Source organism: Panthera pardus, unplaced genomic scaffold, assembly GCF_024362965.1.
Source record: "Panthera pardus isolate Hobbes unplaced genomic scaffold, ASM2436296v1 HiC_scaffold_2, whole genome shotgun sequence".
Classification (NCBI taxonomy): domain Eukaryota; kingdom Metazoa; phylum Chordata; class Mammalia; order Carnivora; family Felidae; genus Panthera; species Panthera pardus.
In genome coordinates this window covers 114,362,347-114,379,482 of record NW_026526765.1, presented here as the reverse complement: position 1 = coordinate 114,379,482, position 17,136 = coordinate 114,362,347, and the positions used below count along the sequence as shown (strand labels likewise).

Here is a 17,136-nt window from a genome sequence, read left to right as displayed (position 1 = left end):
AAAGCTGAGATGTAGATCATTCTTGATATAAGTGGATTCTCAGAATCAGCAAGCATTTTGCACTGACTGACAGGCTTCCTTCCTGATAGTTACAAGTGCTAAACATGACTTCTGGTAGGATGGGGTCTTTCTGCAAGATGGTATATATCTCTACACATCTTTTACACCAATCTTGTATGTAAGTGCCTCTAGACCCTCTTCTTCTCACCTTGTCTCATATTTGGGGATGGGTAAGATGTTTGTTTCATACTTGTTTGGTAATAAAAATAGCTACATGCTTAGTAAATTTTCTTTCAGATTCCATTAAAATATCTTTGCATCCAAATAATTGCATCAAAGAGAAAATACATGAATATCATTACCCAACACAATTGCTTAATAGTTGCTAAGGAAATGTGGAGTTAATGGATAGAGATGGTAGGAAAAGCTCACTGTAGTGACCCAGCTGACTTTTGGACAAGGGGCTGAAAAGAGGGTTTGCCTCCTGAAGTTGATCTGGCTAAGCTGTGGACATAACATTAGGGTTGATGCAGGAGACCTAAGGGACCAGTGTACCTTCATTCCCTGTGGCTACCACTCCTGGATGCTCCCTCTTGGGATGCATACTAGGGAAAACGGCCCCATTCCCTAGGACAGTAGGGCTGTCCTGTGGCGGAGAATACTGAGGACACCACTCCTAATCCCCAACCCACTGAATCACTTGCATTTTCATGGCTGTCAAAGGCTATGAATGGTAATTGTTTGGGTAAGATTAGTCAAGGGCTTTTCTCTAGCTAGGTTCACAAGAGGAGCCAGGAGTGGATGGGTTTGTCTCAATCTTTCCCAGGAGTTGGTTGATGGGAGGGAGGTTCCTGTGCCAAATTGACAGCAGTGAAGCAGAGAAGGGTGAGGGACAGGCTTCCAGAAACCTTGGTCTTGAGTGGGCCACAAGAGCAGAAAAAAGTCTTTCATCTGTTTCCCTCTGCTCCTCTTTCTTCACCAAATGAGGGAGAAGGCTAAACATTTCCCAGAGGCAACAGCAGTCTGCTTCTAAGCCTGTGGATTGGTGAGTTGCCAGCTGATCTTACTTTATCTGGACAATTAATCTGAAAATTAATCACAGAATTCCCCCTCAGTGTTCCTGGGTTTCATTCTAGGTACGCATTTAGGTTTTTTACCCTAAAATCATCAATTGGGCCGAAATCATTCCCTCTCTGTCTTGTCTCCTTTGCCTGCCTCTCTCTGCTCTCTTCCCAAACCTCTTTAAAAATGTGCTTATTCTTCCTTTGGAGGCATCTGGTTGTCATGCAGAATTTTCACTTTTGCTTTTTCAGCAAAGTGCAAATTTGTTACACTCTAAATTCTTTTTGTTTACTGCTTCCATTTTGGATGAAATGTTGGAAATTAAAACCCTCACATCTGTGTGTGGGAGCTTTAAAAATCCACAACACAATGGAAGAACAGCTTGATTGTGAAAATACACGCTTCATTAATTTTAATTTTTTAAAGTTTATTTATTTATTTTGAGAGAGGGAGATAGAGCATGTGAGCCAGGGAGGGGCAGAGAGAGTGGGAGAGAGAAAGAATCCTAAGTAGGATCTACACTGTCAGCGCAGACCCCGATGTGGGGCTGGAACCCACAAACTGCAAGATCATGGCTTGAGCCGAAGTTAAGAGCCAGATGCTTAACTGACTGAGCCACCTAGGTGCCTCATTAATTTGAATTTTCATTAATCTCTTACTTCTTCATTAAAATTTGTGGTTGATGAAGGAAGATTACAGTTGTAGATAGAACATGGGTTTTGAAGTCAAGCAGCTTGAATCTCACCATTGCCATTTTATATGTGGTAACCTTGGGTCAGTCATAACCTTTTAAAATTCCCTCATTGGTAAAAGGCGGGAACATGAGAGTGGGATAGATGTGAGGATTAAACAAGCTAGTCTATGTACAATCCATGGCACAGAGCCTGGCTTTGCTAAGTGCTCAATTGACATTTGTTCTCATCAAATGTAATCCATGTAAAATGCCTGCACAGAGTCTGCTCCAAATAGATGCCCTTTCTATCTTCCCTTCCAAATGTCAAATTTCTCTCTAGTTTCAATAAGAATGGGTTTTCCCAAAACCCTAGTCATAATACTTTCTGACAAGGGACTTGAGATTTGATATCTGTTCATGCCATGTAACAGGCTGAATGGTGGCCCTGAAGATACATCCATATCGTAAATCTCTGAAACCTGTGAATTTTACCGTGTATGACAAAAGGGTGGATATCACCTCGTATGTCAAAAGATGTGATCAAGTTAAAAGACGTTGAGAGTAGAGATTTATCCTAGATTATGTGGGTAATCCATGCATTGTAACTATGAGAGAGAGGCAGAGGCATTTCTGAGACAGACACACACAGAGGACAAGGTGATGTGAAGACAGGGGTGTAGACTGGAGTGGAGGCCACAAGCAGCCAGAAGCTGGAAGAGGCGAGGAAGGATTCTTCCCTGGAGAGTCCAGAAGGAGCAGGTGCTGACATTTTGATCTCATACACTGGCCTCCAGAACTGTGAGACAATACACTTGTGTTGTTTTAAGCCACCCAGCTTGTGGTGCTTTGTCATGCAGCCCTAGGACACTACTGCAGTGATTCAATCTGCACTGGAGAGTTTGGCCCTCCTCTTGTTCTCTCAGCAACTCTATCAGTAAAGAGCCTGCAGGGTGGGCCATGCCCCCTCAGGTGCCCACAAACACAATGCTCATGAAACACAATTTCGTCTGGACCCTGGGCAGGGCAGGGTGTGGAGAGACCCTTGGGACCACTCATCCAGCTCCCATCCTCTCTGAGGCCTTAGGTTCCTCCTTTGGGCATAGCAAACCTTTTCTTTCCACAATTAGAGACAAAGCTTAAAATGCAAATATCTTCTGTTATATAACATCTCCACTGCAATAGGAAGCTTTGTGTTCCGTAGTAAATGATTTTACTACAGGTCCTTTCCTGCATGTGGGCTCTGACAGGGAAGACAGCCAGGAGGAACACGTGGGACCAGAAACAGTGTTGCTATGGTGAAAGCAAAAAGCACAAAGCAGGAGTGGAGAGCTCTGAAGACCCAGGCTTCCTGCGTCACAGTTTCAGAAAGCAAGCCAGAAACGACTCTCGTTCCCGTAGCCAGATAACTGGGTGTTTAAGCCTCCCAGCAACCCTGCACATTTCACAGACTAGGAGATTGATTTGCCCAGGTTCATGCAAATGGGAAGAAAACTGAGACATAACATGAGTAAGGGCCATATACATGTCCCCGAGCCCTTAGCATAAGGATGCCTTGTTACCTCTACTAAAGACAAATCTAGAAAAATGCCACTGAAGGGATTCAGACTTAACACATCCACATCATTTGACCCCTGAAGGTCATTCTGTGTCATATTTTTTTCAAGTGCATAATGCTAACCATTCCCTGTGAAACCATAAACCAGAGCTGTCTGAGCCCTGCAACCATTCCATAGCAGCTACTGGGGCCACAGACCACCCATGAAAAGAAGTTTCTCAACGTTCTGATGTCTGGATAGAGAATACCTGGGTCTCAGGCCCTTCTATGACTCACTAGCTGGGTGTTATTAGTACAAACAGGCCCCACCTTTTCACCTCTCTGTGCTTCCCTCTTCCCATCTGAGATGTTAGGCCAATGGGTTGGATGAATGATTCTCAAGCCTTGTTGTACATGAGATCTTCCTGGGGAGCTTCCAGGCCTCCCCCCAACACTAATTATACTGGAGAACTAGGCATCAGCATTTTCCAAACCTGTCCATGTGATTCTTATGTGTGGTTGAGTGTGAGAACCAATAGATTACATGACTTCTGAGATCCTTCCAGATCATTTCTTTTCTCAAAATTTCCATAGAAATCCAGGGCTACTAGAATTTTGATTCCCCATATATTCAGAATTCATGGAAAGCCCTTGAATAAAGCCCACATTTGGGGAGAAAATCACTCTGCTGTGGTTTGCCCAACAATATACCATAATGGCATTTAAAAGCTATGTAATGGTCTAAACCATTATGGCCTTTCATGCTTTTAAGAGGATGGAAGGGTTAATGTGATAATAGAACTACTCAGGTATCATCTAATTAATTTTTATTTTAGGGGATTGCTCTAAATAGTGCCCTGGAATACTGAAAAAAAAATTAATGTTTTCTAGTCGACTAGTATTAACTAAGCTCTTGTTTGTTCTGAGGACTGCTAAATTCAAGCTGGAGGTAGAGAAGGGAAGAGCCTTTCACATTTGAGGAACTCATAGTCCAAGGTAGCAATTAAAACAGGAATAACAAAGGCAGCCACAATTTTAAAGTAGTTATGGCAGATTAGGCAATGTGATTGGTGCTTTTTATGTATTATTTTATATTCTCACAACAGCCTTGCGAGGCAAACATTATTTCCTCCATTTTATTGCTGAGGAAAGTAAGGCCCAGAGAGGTTAGGTAACTTTCTAAGGTCACACAGCAGAGAAGTAGATCTGCTGTTCCAACATACGCTATTTCAACCATACTTCAGCACCTCTAGAAAGGATTGAGAAATAGAGATAGAGATGGCAGGGAGAAGGTGAACTTTCATGAGGGAGTCAGGTGTGGGGTGGACGAAATGCTGTGAATTGCTCACATGAAAGGTGCTGTAAGAAAATAAATATGACAAATTAATATGTTAACTAGTTAACTACATTTTGGGCTCAAGCCTGTAAGGGAACACAACACTGGAACAGATGAATTCATTATGAAGGGCCACCTCTTCACAGTCAATTCCAGCTTCCTCAGATTAGTCTCAAAAAAAATAAACTCGTTGTGTTCCTCTTTGGATTGCATAGCTCAACAATGTCATTACTTAGCTAGTATGAGGTCTTTGGATTTAGGCAGACTTTCATTTTTGCTGATTGTCTTCAGTGATACAAAATGTACCAAGGGGAGGGGATGGTGGTAGGCACAGCTTTAACAATCATTTTCCCTATGGTGTTCATCATCAAACACCATGTGAACCAGCATATTCTGAAGGGATACACACATGCAATTCAAAATGAGTTAAGAAGTGGAGAACTATCTCTCTTTATATATACATCTGTACATATAGTCACTCAGAGATCTAAAAGTAAATCTAATATTTGAGAAAGCACTGAGCTAAAATAATTCACCCATGAAACAGATACAGCTTGAAGGGTAATAAACACACTATGGCCTAGAGCAGGACAAGGGAAAAAGAAAGAAGCAATGGATTTTCTTAATGAGCTTTTACAAATCATCTTTTTCATGTTGGAGCCAAAACTAGGAGCAAATGACCAAAGAACTTTAGGGTCCTGAAGAATATTCACAGGCTACAAAAAATGGTTTAGATGTCAGATTTTTTTAAAATATTCTAAAAAATATTTATTACATTTACAGAGTGGAAATTTCCTATGCATATATAGAAAAGATGCATAATTACACAAAGGTATTATGTATATGTACACAGTTCATATGCAAAATGTATACACATAAACTGTACTGCTGAATACATGCTTTTTATGAGGATGGGGCTGATTCCATAGCAATCTTTTCATGTAGAAAATGACCTCCACTCGGCAAATTATGAGTAGGAAAGATATATCCTGTCATTACAAATAACATAGTGTTAAATCACACCACAACCACGGATGAGATATTCTATCAACTATAGTACAAATCTAGGTAACATCTATTCCTAAAAGGAAATCAAGAAGTATCTATGGAACTGTGACAATGAGATATTGAGTTAATAGAATGAAAAGAGACATGTGATTTGTTCTTTTTATATTAGTTACTATAGTATAGTTTTTAAAGATTTGAAAATAAACTAATGAGAATAAAGATGATCGTATCTGAAATGGCTGGTTGTGTTTGAAACCCAATTTTTAAAATTTGTACATAGGAATACTTTAACAAGACAAACAGACCATAAGCTTATTTTTCTTTTCCAAATGCTTATCAAATAAGAAGTGAACATGTAAAACAGATTTGTTTTCTATGTGAAATCCTCTTTCATATTACACACACACACACACACACACACACACACACACACTACTCTTTTCCCCCTCAGAATTGCAGAATCTCTACCACTGAACTAAAGATATGAAGAACCAAAGGAGGTATTAAAGCAGCATTTTTACCTTTTTGCTGGTCAAACACAGATGGAGTGCTGAAATCCATGGTTGCCTGTCTCATCATTTACCATCAGAATGGCAAAAAGCATCCAGGTTTCTAGAGAGAGAAAAAAAAAAAAAACCCACCATCTCACATGTTACAGTCAACACATCAGTCAGATACAGCATCACTTGCCAAAACTCCTGTTTGAGAATTAAACGTGCGTTAGAGCTGCAGGTTGTTGTCGAAGCAAATGATGGCAATAGGCAAATGTTATTCCTGTGATACCTGCCAGGAAAAGAGTTACTTCTTGTGGCTTCATTCATCAGCTATGCTTGTGGGTAATTATTATACACCTTCCAACCCCCAACAAAAAAAACGAAAAAGCTCAAACTCTAAAAAAAATACAATTTGCAGGGGGCTACCTGCCTTGGATCTGAGCCAGGAAAACACTGGAGGTCAACGGAGCTTCAGCAGCTGGAATGTTGCTTTAAACCAAAAGAAATCTCAATGGGTGAGTGAGGATTCACAGGGCCAGACGGAGCATGTGCAGAGCTGCCAATGCAGTTGGATTCAGCTGTGTTCTTGGTGGAGTGAGAGCTGCATTTGGGTCATGTGAGCGGAGAGTGCCATCTCAATGGAATAGGACGTAAATAGTGTAGCAGGAAGCTGCTGGCCATGTGCTGTATGGAGTGGTTATCGGCTTTCATAGCTCATCTGCAGTCTCTCTTCGGCTTCATGCTCCAAATGACAGGGAGGATGAGGGGAAGCAAGTGGCGTTTGAAAGGTGAGATTTCAAGGCTCAGACACCCATGACAATGAAATTAAAACAGTCTGCAATCACAAGGGCGTTCAGTGCAGTATTATATGTGGTTGAAAAAAACCCTGAAAATACCAGAATGTACACCATTGAGGAATAGTTGAACAAATGGTAGTAAATTCATACTCTACATTTAAAAACGTGAGAAAATCTCTCTATATATTCATCTGGTAGGAGGTCTCTAATCTATTGTTAAATGAAGAAAAAGCTTATATATTTCATTTGTTTACATTTTTATAAATACAATAACTACCCATTGTGTATGTAATATATATATATATATATATATATATATATATATATATATATATATATTCTAGGAAACATCAAGGAAGATGTAGAAAGATACACAACAAACCATTAATACTGGTTACCTCAGGGGATTGCAATTAAAGTAGTAGGTTTCTAACTCCATCTACCTTTGTATTTTTAGTCATATTATAATTAATGTCTATTATTTTATATTTGTCATTATAAATTGGATATAATTCAAAGCAAACTAACAAAGCTCTACACTCAAGTTAATCAGCCATATAGCAAATGCTGTCATCAAGGCTGTTGAAAATGGTAATAACTGTTTTCTTTTTAACTTTGTGTGAATGTGGAAATGAAAATAGAAGCCATTTTTCTTCATATATGACCACAACTTGTTTTGATAAGGACATATAATTTATGATATGTGTTCTTTCATAGAAAAACTACTTTGTTTTTAAAAATTTTGTTTGTTTGTTTGTTTGTTTTTGAGAGAGAGCAAGGGGATGGGGGAGAGGCAGAGAGAGGGAGTGAGAATCCCAAGCAGGCAAGGGGCCGTTACACAAGGCTCGATCCCACGAACTGTGAGATCATGACCTGAGCTAAAATCAAGAGTTGGATGCTTAACTGACTGAGCCACCCAAGCGCCCCAATAGAAAAGGTTCTTTCTTATCTCTTCCTTCTTATATTTTCTCACTGCCTCATCATTCATTTTCCATTAAACACATTGTCTGGTCTCAATTCCCTGTGACAATATTGCTACTCATTTACCTTTCCTATGTCAGTCCCTCTCCCCAAGATGCCCTGTGTTCTTTTTATTTAAAACACAGGCAGGAACTACTTCTTATAAATCATTATGCAAAATGTGCTCTATAGATAAGTCTCTCAAATTTCCCAATGCTGTGGGGTTTTTTTGTTTGTTTTTGTTGGTTGTTTTTTGTTTTGTTTTGTTTTTTGCATTAGCCATGAAAGCCAAAGTGAGAAGGCTCAGTGGACTGGTGAAGAAAGTGACTCATACTAGCTAAGGAAAGCTGGCTCAAGCTTGCCTAAATGACCTACCTCGAATTTAGATTAACTTCCTTTTCATTCATTTGCTCATTGATTCATCAATTCTTATGGAAGGATTAGCGCACTCCGGTCATCTCTGTAGGTTCTGATGATGCAGGCATGAGCAAGGTCTCCACACTCAAACAACTTAACACTCTTGGGTGCATTATATTGTATCCACTCATTTCATGAAGCAGCAATATGAACTTTCTCCATATAAAATATGGTATATACTTTGTATATATATATACACATTATTCTTAAAAACAATTTTTTTAATGTTTATTTATTTTTGAGACAGAGAATGAGTGGGGAAGGGGCAGAAAGAGAGGGGGACACAGAACCCAAAGCAGGCTCCAGGTTCAGAGCTGTCATCACAGAGCCCAATGTGGGGCTTGAACCCACAGACTGTAAGATCATGACCTGAGCCAAAGTTGGACACCTAACCGACTGAGCCACCCAGACACCCCCATACACATTATTCTTAAAACAGTTTTCATGTTGCTTTGATCTTATAACTGGTACGTTTTAACACTCATTCACTTACATAAACATTTAGTGATTAGTGTGTACCAGGGACTCTTTGAACTTGAAATAGATCTCCTTTCACAAAGATGTCTGACCATTTAACATTCATTACCTTATCTGGAACTTAATCATAAATTACTGATATTTTGCAATGTGTTTTTAAAAATTTGTTATATGATCATGTTAGACTTACATTCACAACTCAATTCTAAGTTCCCAGAAGGTTTGAGCTGAAGGATAGGTCTTTTGTCTCCCGCAGTGCCAAAAGAGTGCTACACTCAGAGCTGCCAGTAACAGATACTGATTTTTGTTAAATGTTAAATGTTAAACGCCCAAATGGACAAATCCAACCTTTGGTAAAATGGTGAATTAGACAATGGAGACTTCCAACAGTGGGTGCTCCTCCTGTCCCCTTCCCAGTCTGCACAGTCCCATTCCTACTTAGTGCAGACATCCCCATTTCTGACTTTGCCCTATGTTTTCCTTTTATCTTAGTTTTCCAGGCTACTGTAAACTTTTACCTTCATGCATATCATGATAGCAACTTGGTGAGTATTTATCAGGCATTTCTAACATGCTGACTTTAATCTGGAGCAATGGCTTTATTCATTCATCCATCCATCCATCACATGATACGTATTTAATGAATACTATTTATGTTCCAGGCAATAGTGTTGGTGCTGGGGGCATGGTGCTGACCAAACTAGGTATGTGGTCCCCATTCATAAGAAGCTTTCAGTTTAGGGATGATTTAGGAGACTACCTTTGGTGGCCTCCCGGCACCTCAGAGTCCTTGGATCACTAGAAGCCTGAAGAAATATCTCTGAATGACCACCTTCTGTAAGAACACAGTAACCCTCCCCATATCTGGGCAGACAGAATGTTCTTCCTTCTATCCTATGCTGATGAATAATGCTGCTCTTCGGCTCTCTAATAGGCAGGTTTGCTACCCTACTTTGGCCAGATGAAAAATGCTAAGGGTTTTTCACCCTGCCTCTCACCATGAGCACTAATATTACAATAGATATCCACAGATTAGAATAATTTTTGCCTTTATTTTAAAATCCCAAATAGATATTTTTTGAAATGTTCTTTCTCCGAATTGTATTTGTTTCATTTCTAGACTTCCATATCAACTGGAAACTGTGGGGATTTACCTTTAAATGCATCTGGGTTGTGGCCATTTCCTCAGTAATCTGATGGTTTGGGAAAACACAGAAAACAAAACATAATAGAAACTCAATCCACGATGCTTTTTAAATGTCTGTGTGGATGGTAAATTTACTGAACACCTCAAAACTCTTTTTAAAAGTTCTAACTTTGGCCACAGATCCTTTCCTTCTATTTTCAACTCAGGAATGATTGGCCAAGTTCAAATGAAGTCCTGTGGTTTGAATTAAGTTAGCATGTCAGAGAGGTCTGGCTCCGGCAAGCTCACTCCTCCCCACCACTTCCTGACAGACTCTCAAATGTTTAGAACTTACTTTTCTTTGCATTAATTTTTCTGAGAGGAAATCCTTGTGAGGAATCTAGTTGGACTTGGCTCTCCAAAGTTTCTTGTAGAATTAGAAAAACAAAATTTGAGGTTATGAAGCAGGTTAATGGAAGAGAAGCCTGTGGTTCTTTGCTCAGAATAGTTGCTAACGAGGCCAAGTCTCACTCTGTAAAGCTGCTGTGTTTTGTGACCACAGACTGTACCACTATCAGCTACAAAGAGGATGGGATATGATAGACTATATTGTATCAGTGCCAGTCACTGCCAACTGCAAAAACAACATACAGCGTGACACATGAAAGCCCCAATATGATTGTTGTAGGCTAAAGCAATGCTTCTTTAAAAAAAAATTTTTTTTAACGTTTATTTATATTGAGAGACAGAGCATGAGCAGGGGAGGGGCAGAGACAGAGAGGGAGACACAGAATCTGAAGCAGGCTCCAGGCTCTGAGCTGTTAGCACAGAGCCCGATGTGGGGCTCGAACTCACAAACCATGAGATCATGCCCTGAGCCGAAGTTGGACACTTAACCGACTGAGCCACCCAGGCGCCCCTAAAGCAATGCTTCTTAAATTTTAATGGACATACATATCACCTTGGGATCATCTTATGGGGAAGATTCTGATTTAGTAGTTCTGGGTAAGAAAGATTCTAGATTTCTACCACATTCTCAGATGATGCTGATAGTTGGTCCATTCTTTATGTAGCAAGGAGACAGAATATTTTTCAAATACTAAGTAAAATATACACTTAGTGGGCTTTTACACCCAAGGTTCTCTATGGAATAGTAAAGATCTAGAAATATTAACTAAGTCCCCAAGGGGCCACAGAAAATGTATTTGTAACAGAAGTGAGCCAGAGGTGGGGAATAGTTATTGACAACATTACCACCTTGAATATCTGTGGCTGTTTTTAGGTTAAAGAAGGAGTACAGGCCTATAGTTGGATGTTATTAGGGTCATATACCCTGAGCTTCCCTCAAGCTCTGCCCCCATTCTACTTCTGTGCATTTGGGCAAATTCTTTTTCTCCTAATTAGCACACTGGAGATAATGGTGGTCTTCACCTTAAAAGGCAGCTGTAAGGATGAAAAAGGATAACAAAACAGCGGTGTGCTGAAGCCAGCACCTACTGGCCCTCTGAAGCTGTTAAATATTGAGGAATTTTGTGAGGTGCTTGGTAGCTTGAAATTAGCAATGGTGGGAATATATTTACCCTATGGAAAACAGCAAATGCTACTGGTAAGGGCTCTTTCTTGTTTTTCTGAGAGCTGTTTTACCAGCATACCAGTTTTTATAAAGTACTTAGTGCCACGGGGCGCCTGGGTGGCTCAGTCGGTTAAGCGTCCGACTTTGGCTCAGGTCATGATCTCGTGGTCCGTGGGTTTGAGCCCTGCGTCGGGCTCTGTGCTGACAGCTCAGAGTCTGGAGCCTGTTTCAGATTCTGTGTCTCCCTCTTTCTCTGACCCTCCCTTGTTAATGCTCTCTCTCTGTCTCAAAAATAAATGTTAAAAAAAAAATAAAAAAAAAATAAAGTACTTAGTGACTAAAGACCTTGTGAATACTACCTTAGCTACCTTATCTGAATTATTCCAGCACTTGTGGTTTGAAACACATCATTTAGCACTAGACATTTTATAGCAGCTTCCTTTTCAATAAATTCTATAATAGGGTTCTTCTCAAGAGTGGGTCTCTTGAAACTGGAGGCTGCGGAGGTATTACATATTCTGCCATATACCATGATTGATCATGCCTTATTTTTTGACTCTCCAAGGAGACTACTGAGCATAATTTCAAAATCTTTGGAGTCCATTACTCCAAAAGCCCTTGATTCCTTTCACAGGAAGAATCAGAGTCCAACCTGAATAATCTCAGGACAGATTCCAAGATAATAATGCCTCTCCAAAATTTTTTCAATGATAATGTGAACATTGGAACAGGGAGAAAGAGAATATATACAAGTGCTATAAGATAGGTCTGTGTCCCAGTCATAAGCTTTCACACATTTGTCAAAATAACTGTAGTTGGTAGATTAATTTGGAAATGGCACCTGACACAGCAGGTAGGGAGGTAATGTCCCTCTGTGTACTTATGCTGAAAACTAGATCTAAGAATGAGTATAGCCATCTAATGTGAACGCCCTCAACTCTCTTCTCCTTTTCTTCTAAATTTTTCTGTTCCTTCCCCTAGCCCCGATCTCTTCTGCTGCAAAGAAAGAAGTGTCTTTTCTCCTTGAGAATGCTAGGCCACCATTAGTCATCTCATTCTACACAAAATCTGCCCAGAGAGGCAGATTTGCACAACCATTAAGAGCAATGACTAAGCCTGACTAGCTAGGTTCAAACCCCAGTCTTGCAACTTGATGCTGTTTAAGCTATGCCTTATTTCCCTCATCTGTAAAGTCAGAATCATATTAATGACTTCCCATAAGGTTTTTCAGTGCATCAAATTGATTTAAATATGTCAAGCTCTTAAAAGCAATGCCTTATACAGAGTAATTCTTATATACGTTTACTATTAATGCCATCAATTATTTTATCTCTTTTGCAACTTCATCCTATTCCTTCAAGATCCTTTTCCTTAGCCTACATGCATGCTCACATCTTTCAATCCTTAAAAAACAAACCAAAATAATATAAGACAAAACTGTGATGTTTCTTCAGACAGGTTTGCCTTTTCTTTCCCAGCATGCTTTTGGGGGAGAAAAAAGTCTACATTTTCTCTTTCTTTCCTGACCACCCAATCTTTCCCTGGTCCATTACAATTTCAGTTCAGCTCAGTATGGGCACTATTGTGCAGATACTCTAATGGACACCTGTTCTGATGGAAATGTTAGGATTCACTGCACATTTGGCTGGTGGAACTGATTGGTAATGCCTGCTTTGAAAAACATACAGTCTCAAATAGTATTTTCCACACATCTCAGGGCTTCTACCACTTGGGCATCCAGTATTATTTGGGGGGGTATAGGCAGACCCTTGGCAGTTGAGCCTAGGCAATGTGGTATGGTGGAAAAAAATGGTGAACTTTGTTACCACAAGACCTGGGCTCAAGTTCTCATTCTGTTCTACACATTGTAGATAATTGTAGATGCTTCACCAATACTTGTTTAACTGCAGTGAATTATTTCCCAGCAAATCACTCAAGACCCTTGCCTTCTTATTTTTATGCTAATGTATCAGTAATCCCGGTTGAGTCTGACTAAGGCAGAGTCTGAGTGGAGGTTACTTGTTTGAGCCTGTAACTCAGGCCCTTAGGCACAAGAGTGAATAACCCAAGGGCTTTGAAAGGATTTTTCTCTCTGGAGGAAGATGAAGGCAGGAAGATGAAATTGGTCACAGGACTCAGACCTGACCCTTTAAACGGGGCTCAGATGAAATCCTCTCCTGCTTGAAGTCAGTCTGGTTTTTCTCTGGTATCATCTATAATATATAGTGTCTCTTTCTAGTTCTGCCTCTAATCTCTTTTTCCTCTCAAGAGAATCTTAACCCCTCAAGTCCTCCTGTCATATGTGTTGAAAAAACTTCCCAATGTTAAGAGAATCATAAAACATATTAGAACAAAAAATTATCTTACCTACCTTCGTCTTACAACCAGACCCAGAGAGTTGATAACTAAACCAATAATCATCAGAGAAAATAATTTTCTTTCATTTCTAGGAAGAAAAATAAGGAAGTTTGGATTATTGCTCACCCGGTTGAGGCGACACTCCCATTGCATGAATACAGCATCAACAATTTAATGACATCAAGGGTTTGAGGGTTTCCTTTACACATCATCCAAAAGGATGTTTTCATATGAGCTTGTGCCAGACAAGGGTTTTGAAATGCTGAGTGACATCCAGCAATCCCTTGTTTGATTTCCCAATCTTTTTGTAAGACACAATTTAAAACATCTCTATTTTCTTCTCCACTGAAAGTGGTGTTGGAGCAAACAGATTTATATTAAGCTTACAAAGTGGAAAATTAAAATTTTAACCAAACTGTCATGTATCTTGTTAGCTCTAAATTACACTAAACTGGTATGGTAGGCTTTGATTCCCTAAAGTAACCATCTTTTTGGTATCATATAGACCTAGGGTGCATGTTTCTGGGTAAAACAATGCCTGAGTCCTTGTTTGGACCAATTTATCCTATGTGTTAATAAGAGATGTACTGAAGAAGTTATACATGCAGCAACATACCAGCCTTTAGGCAACTTTTGCTTGATGGAACATTTCATCTATTTGCAGGATTTAAGCTTCCAAAGCATGTATTCTGACATTTCCCTTTCTTTCCCTCAGGGAAAGAAATTCTATTGCAATCCAAATTGTGAAATAGAGGAGGAAAAGAGATATTAATTTGCAGCGTGAGACTTTAGGCATGATAAGGTTTAAAGAAACAAAAACCTAAAATAATCTCTGTATCTCCAATAACAAGCTTAAGCTTTCCTTCATCCAGCTAAACAAACAAACTGAAATTCTATGGGCAGAGGAATATAGTTGTCATTTTATTTTAATATTCTCTTTGTTATAATTTAAGATACAAAGAACATACAGGGAGAGGCTTTAGCTATTTGCTTGATAGACTGAGATATGAGAGAAGTGATTTTCATTATCAGGCAATTAATAATTGATGGAAAAAGATGGTGATCTCTGAATCCCCTTCTGGCAATGATAGACTCCACAAGATGAAATCAGCCTGTTGAAATACTATTCGTGTAATTCTGTTTGCATGGAACATACTCCTGTGTATTAAATTCTATGCTTACCATGCACAAATAGAGATCCAAATCAGAATTCTTAAATTTTTCTGAGCGAAAAACCAAATAGTTGAGTTAGAATGATGTATTAGAGGAGATCACTATTGACTACTGATGAAGAAGTATGTATAACATACTCATTGAATGACTGGACTAATATTTGGTGCCCTTATTCACTATCCCAACATGCTTCATAAATCAGCTGCCTATTCTCAGACCTACTGTTCCCCCAGTAATCAAAAAGGAGAAGTGTGTTTTAGTCCAATTTTCTCTGCACAGATAGGTATAAACTAAGTATACATCTTGTCCCTTCTGCTGGCTCATGACTCTTACATTATGACCCCTCTAGACCACTTTCCAGAGCAAGTCCTTTGTGTTGAGAACCTTTCCTCCCCATTGGTCAGTTACACTTACTCTTCAAGGCTAGTGTCTGTGAGTCAGGTGCCAATGGTGAGCTATTCTAAGACCCAGCTCTTTGGTTACAACATAATCACCTTCTCAAATAAGCAGATTCCTTCAGACATCCTGACATCAGGAGGACATCCAGTCCAGCACCCTGATTTTACAAAGGAGAAAACCAAGGCCACAGATGTGTGTTGACCTAGGCCAGCACTTTCTCCACTGTTCCATGCTGACTCTTGCTCTGTGAGCGGAAATTAACATTGGTTTAGTATCTTTACTATTGCCTTCTGGGGATGATCTCCTAGTCCAGGACCTGCAACTTTGAGAACTGGGCAAAGTGAGGGGTAGGAATAATTTATCACACTTTTCAACACAGAGATATGTCTACTACTAGCTGTGAGTCAGCTCTATTAGCCTTGATTGCCCCATTGGATGGCTAAGTCTGAATTCACTCTGAAGGAGCTAACCTGAATTCTTGTCTCTTCCCCCATCTTTTCAATTCCCATTAACTCCCAGGATCCCTAGTTGCTATCTGGCAACAGTATTTCACTCAAAACTTTCATGGATAATAATATGCTCATAATTAAGAGATGTGTGCATTAAGAGTTTATTATGGGGCCGATGCTCTGCCAGGCTCTTTATGTATATTTTTTTTCATTTAATTCTCACAGGAGCCCTATGAGATAGGCAGTATTAATAGCTCTACTTACAGATAAGAAAATTAAGGTTTGGAGAGGTTAAGTCACTTGCCCAAGGTCCCTGAGCTAGGTTTTCTAACAGAGGTAGTCTAACTTCAGTCCTAAGCACTGACTCATATTATCAATAAACCAACAAAAACACTGAGCACTGACCATATGCAAGCCATTCAGCAAGGCTTCTAGCCTAGATGAGGTGTCTGGACATCCAAAGACATGTTTAGAAACACATTATGGAATAACACATGGTAAATAATAAGTTAATAATGGGCTAGGGTGGGAGCTTAATCTTTTTGTGTGTGTCAGGGACTTCTTTGGGAGTCTGATAAAACCTATGGACTCCTTATCAGGATAAGTGCATAAAATAAAAAGCATGGAATTGCAAAGGAAGCCAATTACATAGCAACATACTAAAAAAAGTTTCTAAATGTTGTAATATAGTGGTATATAAGCTTTTATATTAACACATCATAAACATCACCATTTTGAGAACCAGTGACATGGAGAGGAAAAGCAGTGGGGACTGAGGGGCCAGAGGAATGGGAAACCAAGTGGATGTGGAGCTCAAACTGCTTCTCATATCTTCCCAGCTCACCCAAGCCCATGCTTCATTCCTAGAGAGTGTAAACTGTATATGTATTTTCATCGTGCTGTGCATTTCCATGTACTGGTTTTTCTCATTGCTCCATAATAAATTGGTTTGCTCACAGCTCTCTGAATAGATACATTCCTGCACTGCTATCACATCTATTGACACTAAACTCCCACATCTCAGAGAGGGATTTAAAAAAATTTTTTTAACATTTATTTATTTTTAAGACACAGAGAGAGACATAGCATGAGTGGGGGAGGGGCAGAGAGTGGTGACACAGAATCTGAAGCAGGCTCCAGGCCCCCAGCTGTCAGCATTGAGTCCAATGCAGGGTTTGAACCCATGAACCATGAGATCATGACCTGAGCCAAAGTTGGACGCTAAACCAACTGAGCCACTCAGGTCCCCCCTTAGGGATTTTAAAAGGTAGTGCAGCCACATTTCTCTGACGTTTCTTCC

At 39.7% G+C, this 17,136-nt stretch overlaps 1 protein-coding gene across 5 annotated transcripts in view; it reads right to left on the bottom strand.

The window, feature by feature from the left end:
* Positions 1 to 17,136, bottom strand: part of ANKRD55 (ankyrin repeat domain 55) — a 514,150-nt gene that overhangs the window by 90,031 nt on the left and 406,983 nt on the right. For all 5 annotated transcript variants that reach the window (XM_053907354.1, XM_053907355.1, XM_053907353.1 and 2 more), the window contains one exon: positions 6,135 to 6,225. In XM_053907354.1, the coding sequence (XP_053763329.1) occupies positions 6,135 to 6,192 (58 nt within the window). In that variant the 5' untranslated portion in view covers positions 6,193 to 6,225. The remainder of the gene's footprint in view (positions 1 to 6,134; positions 6,226 to 17,136) is intronic.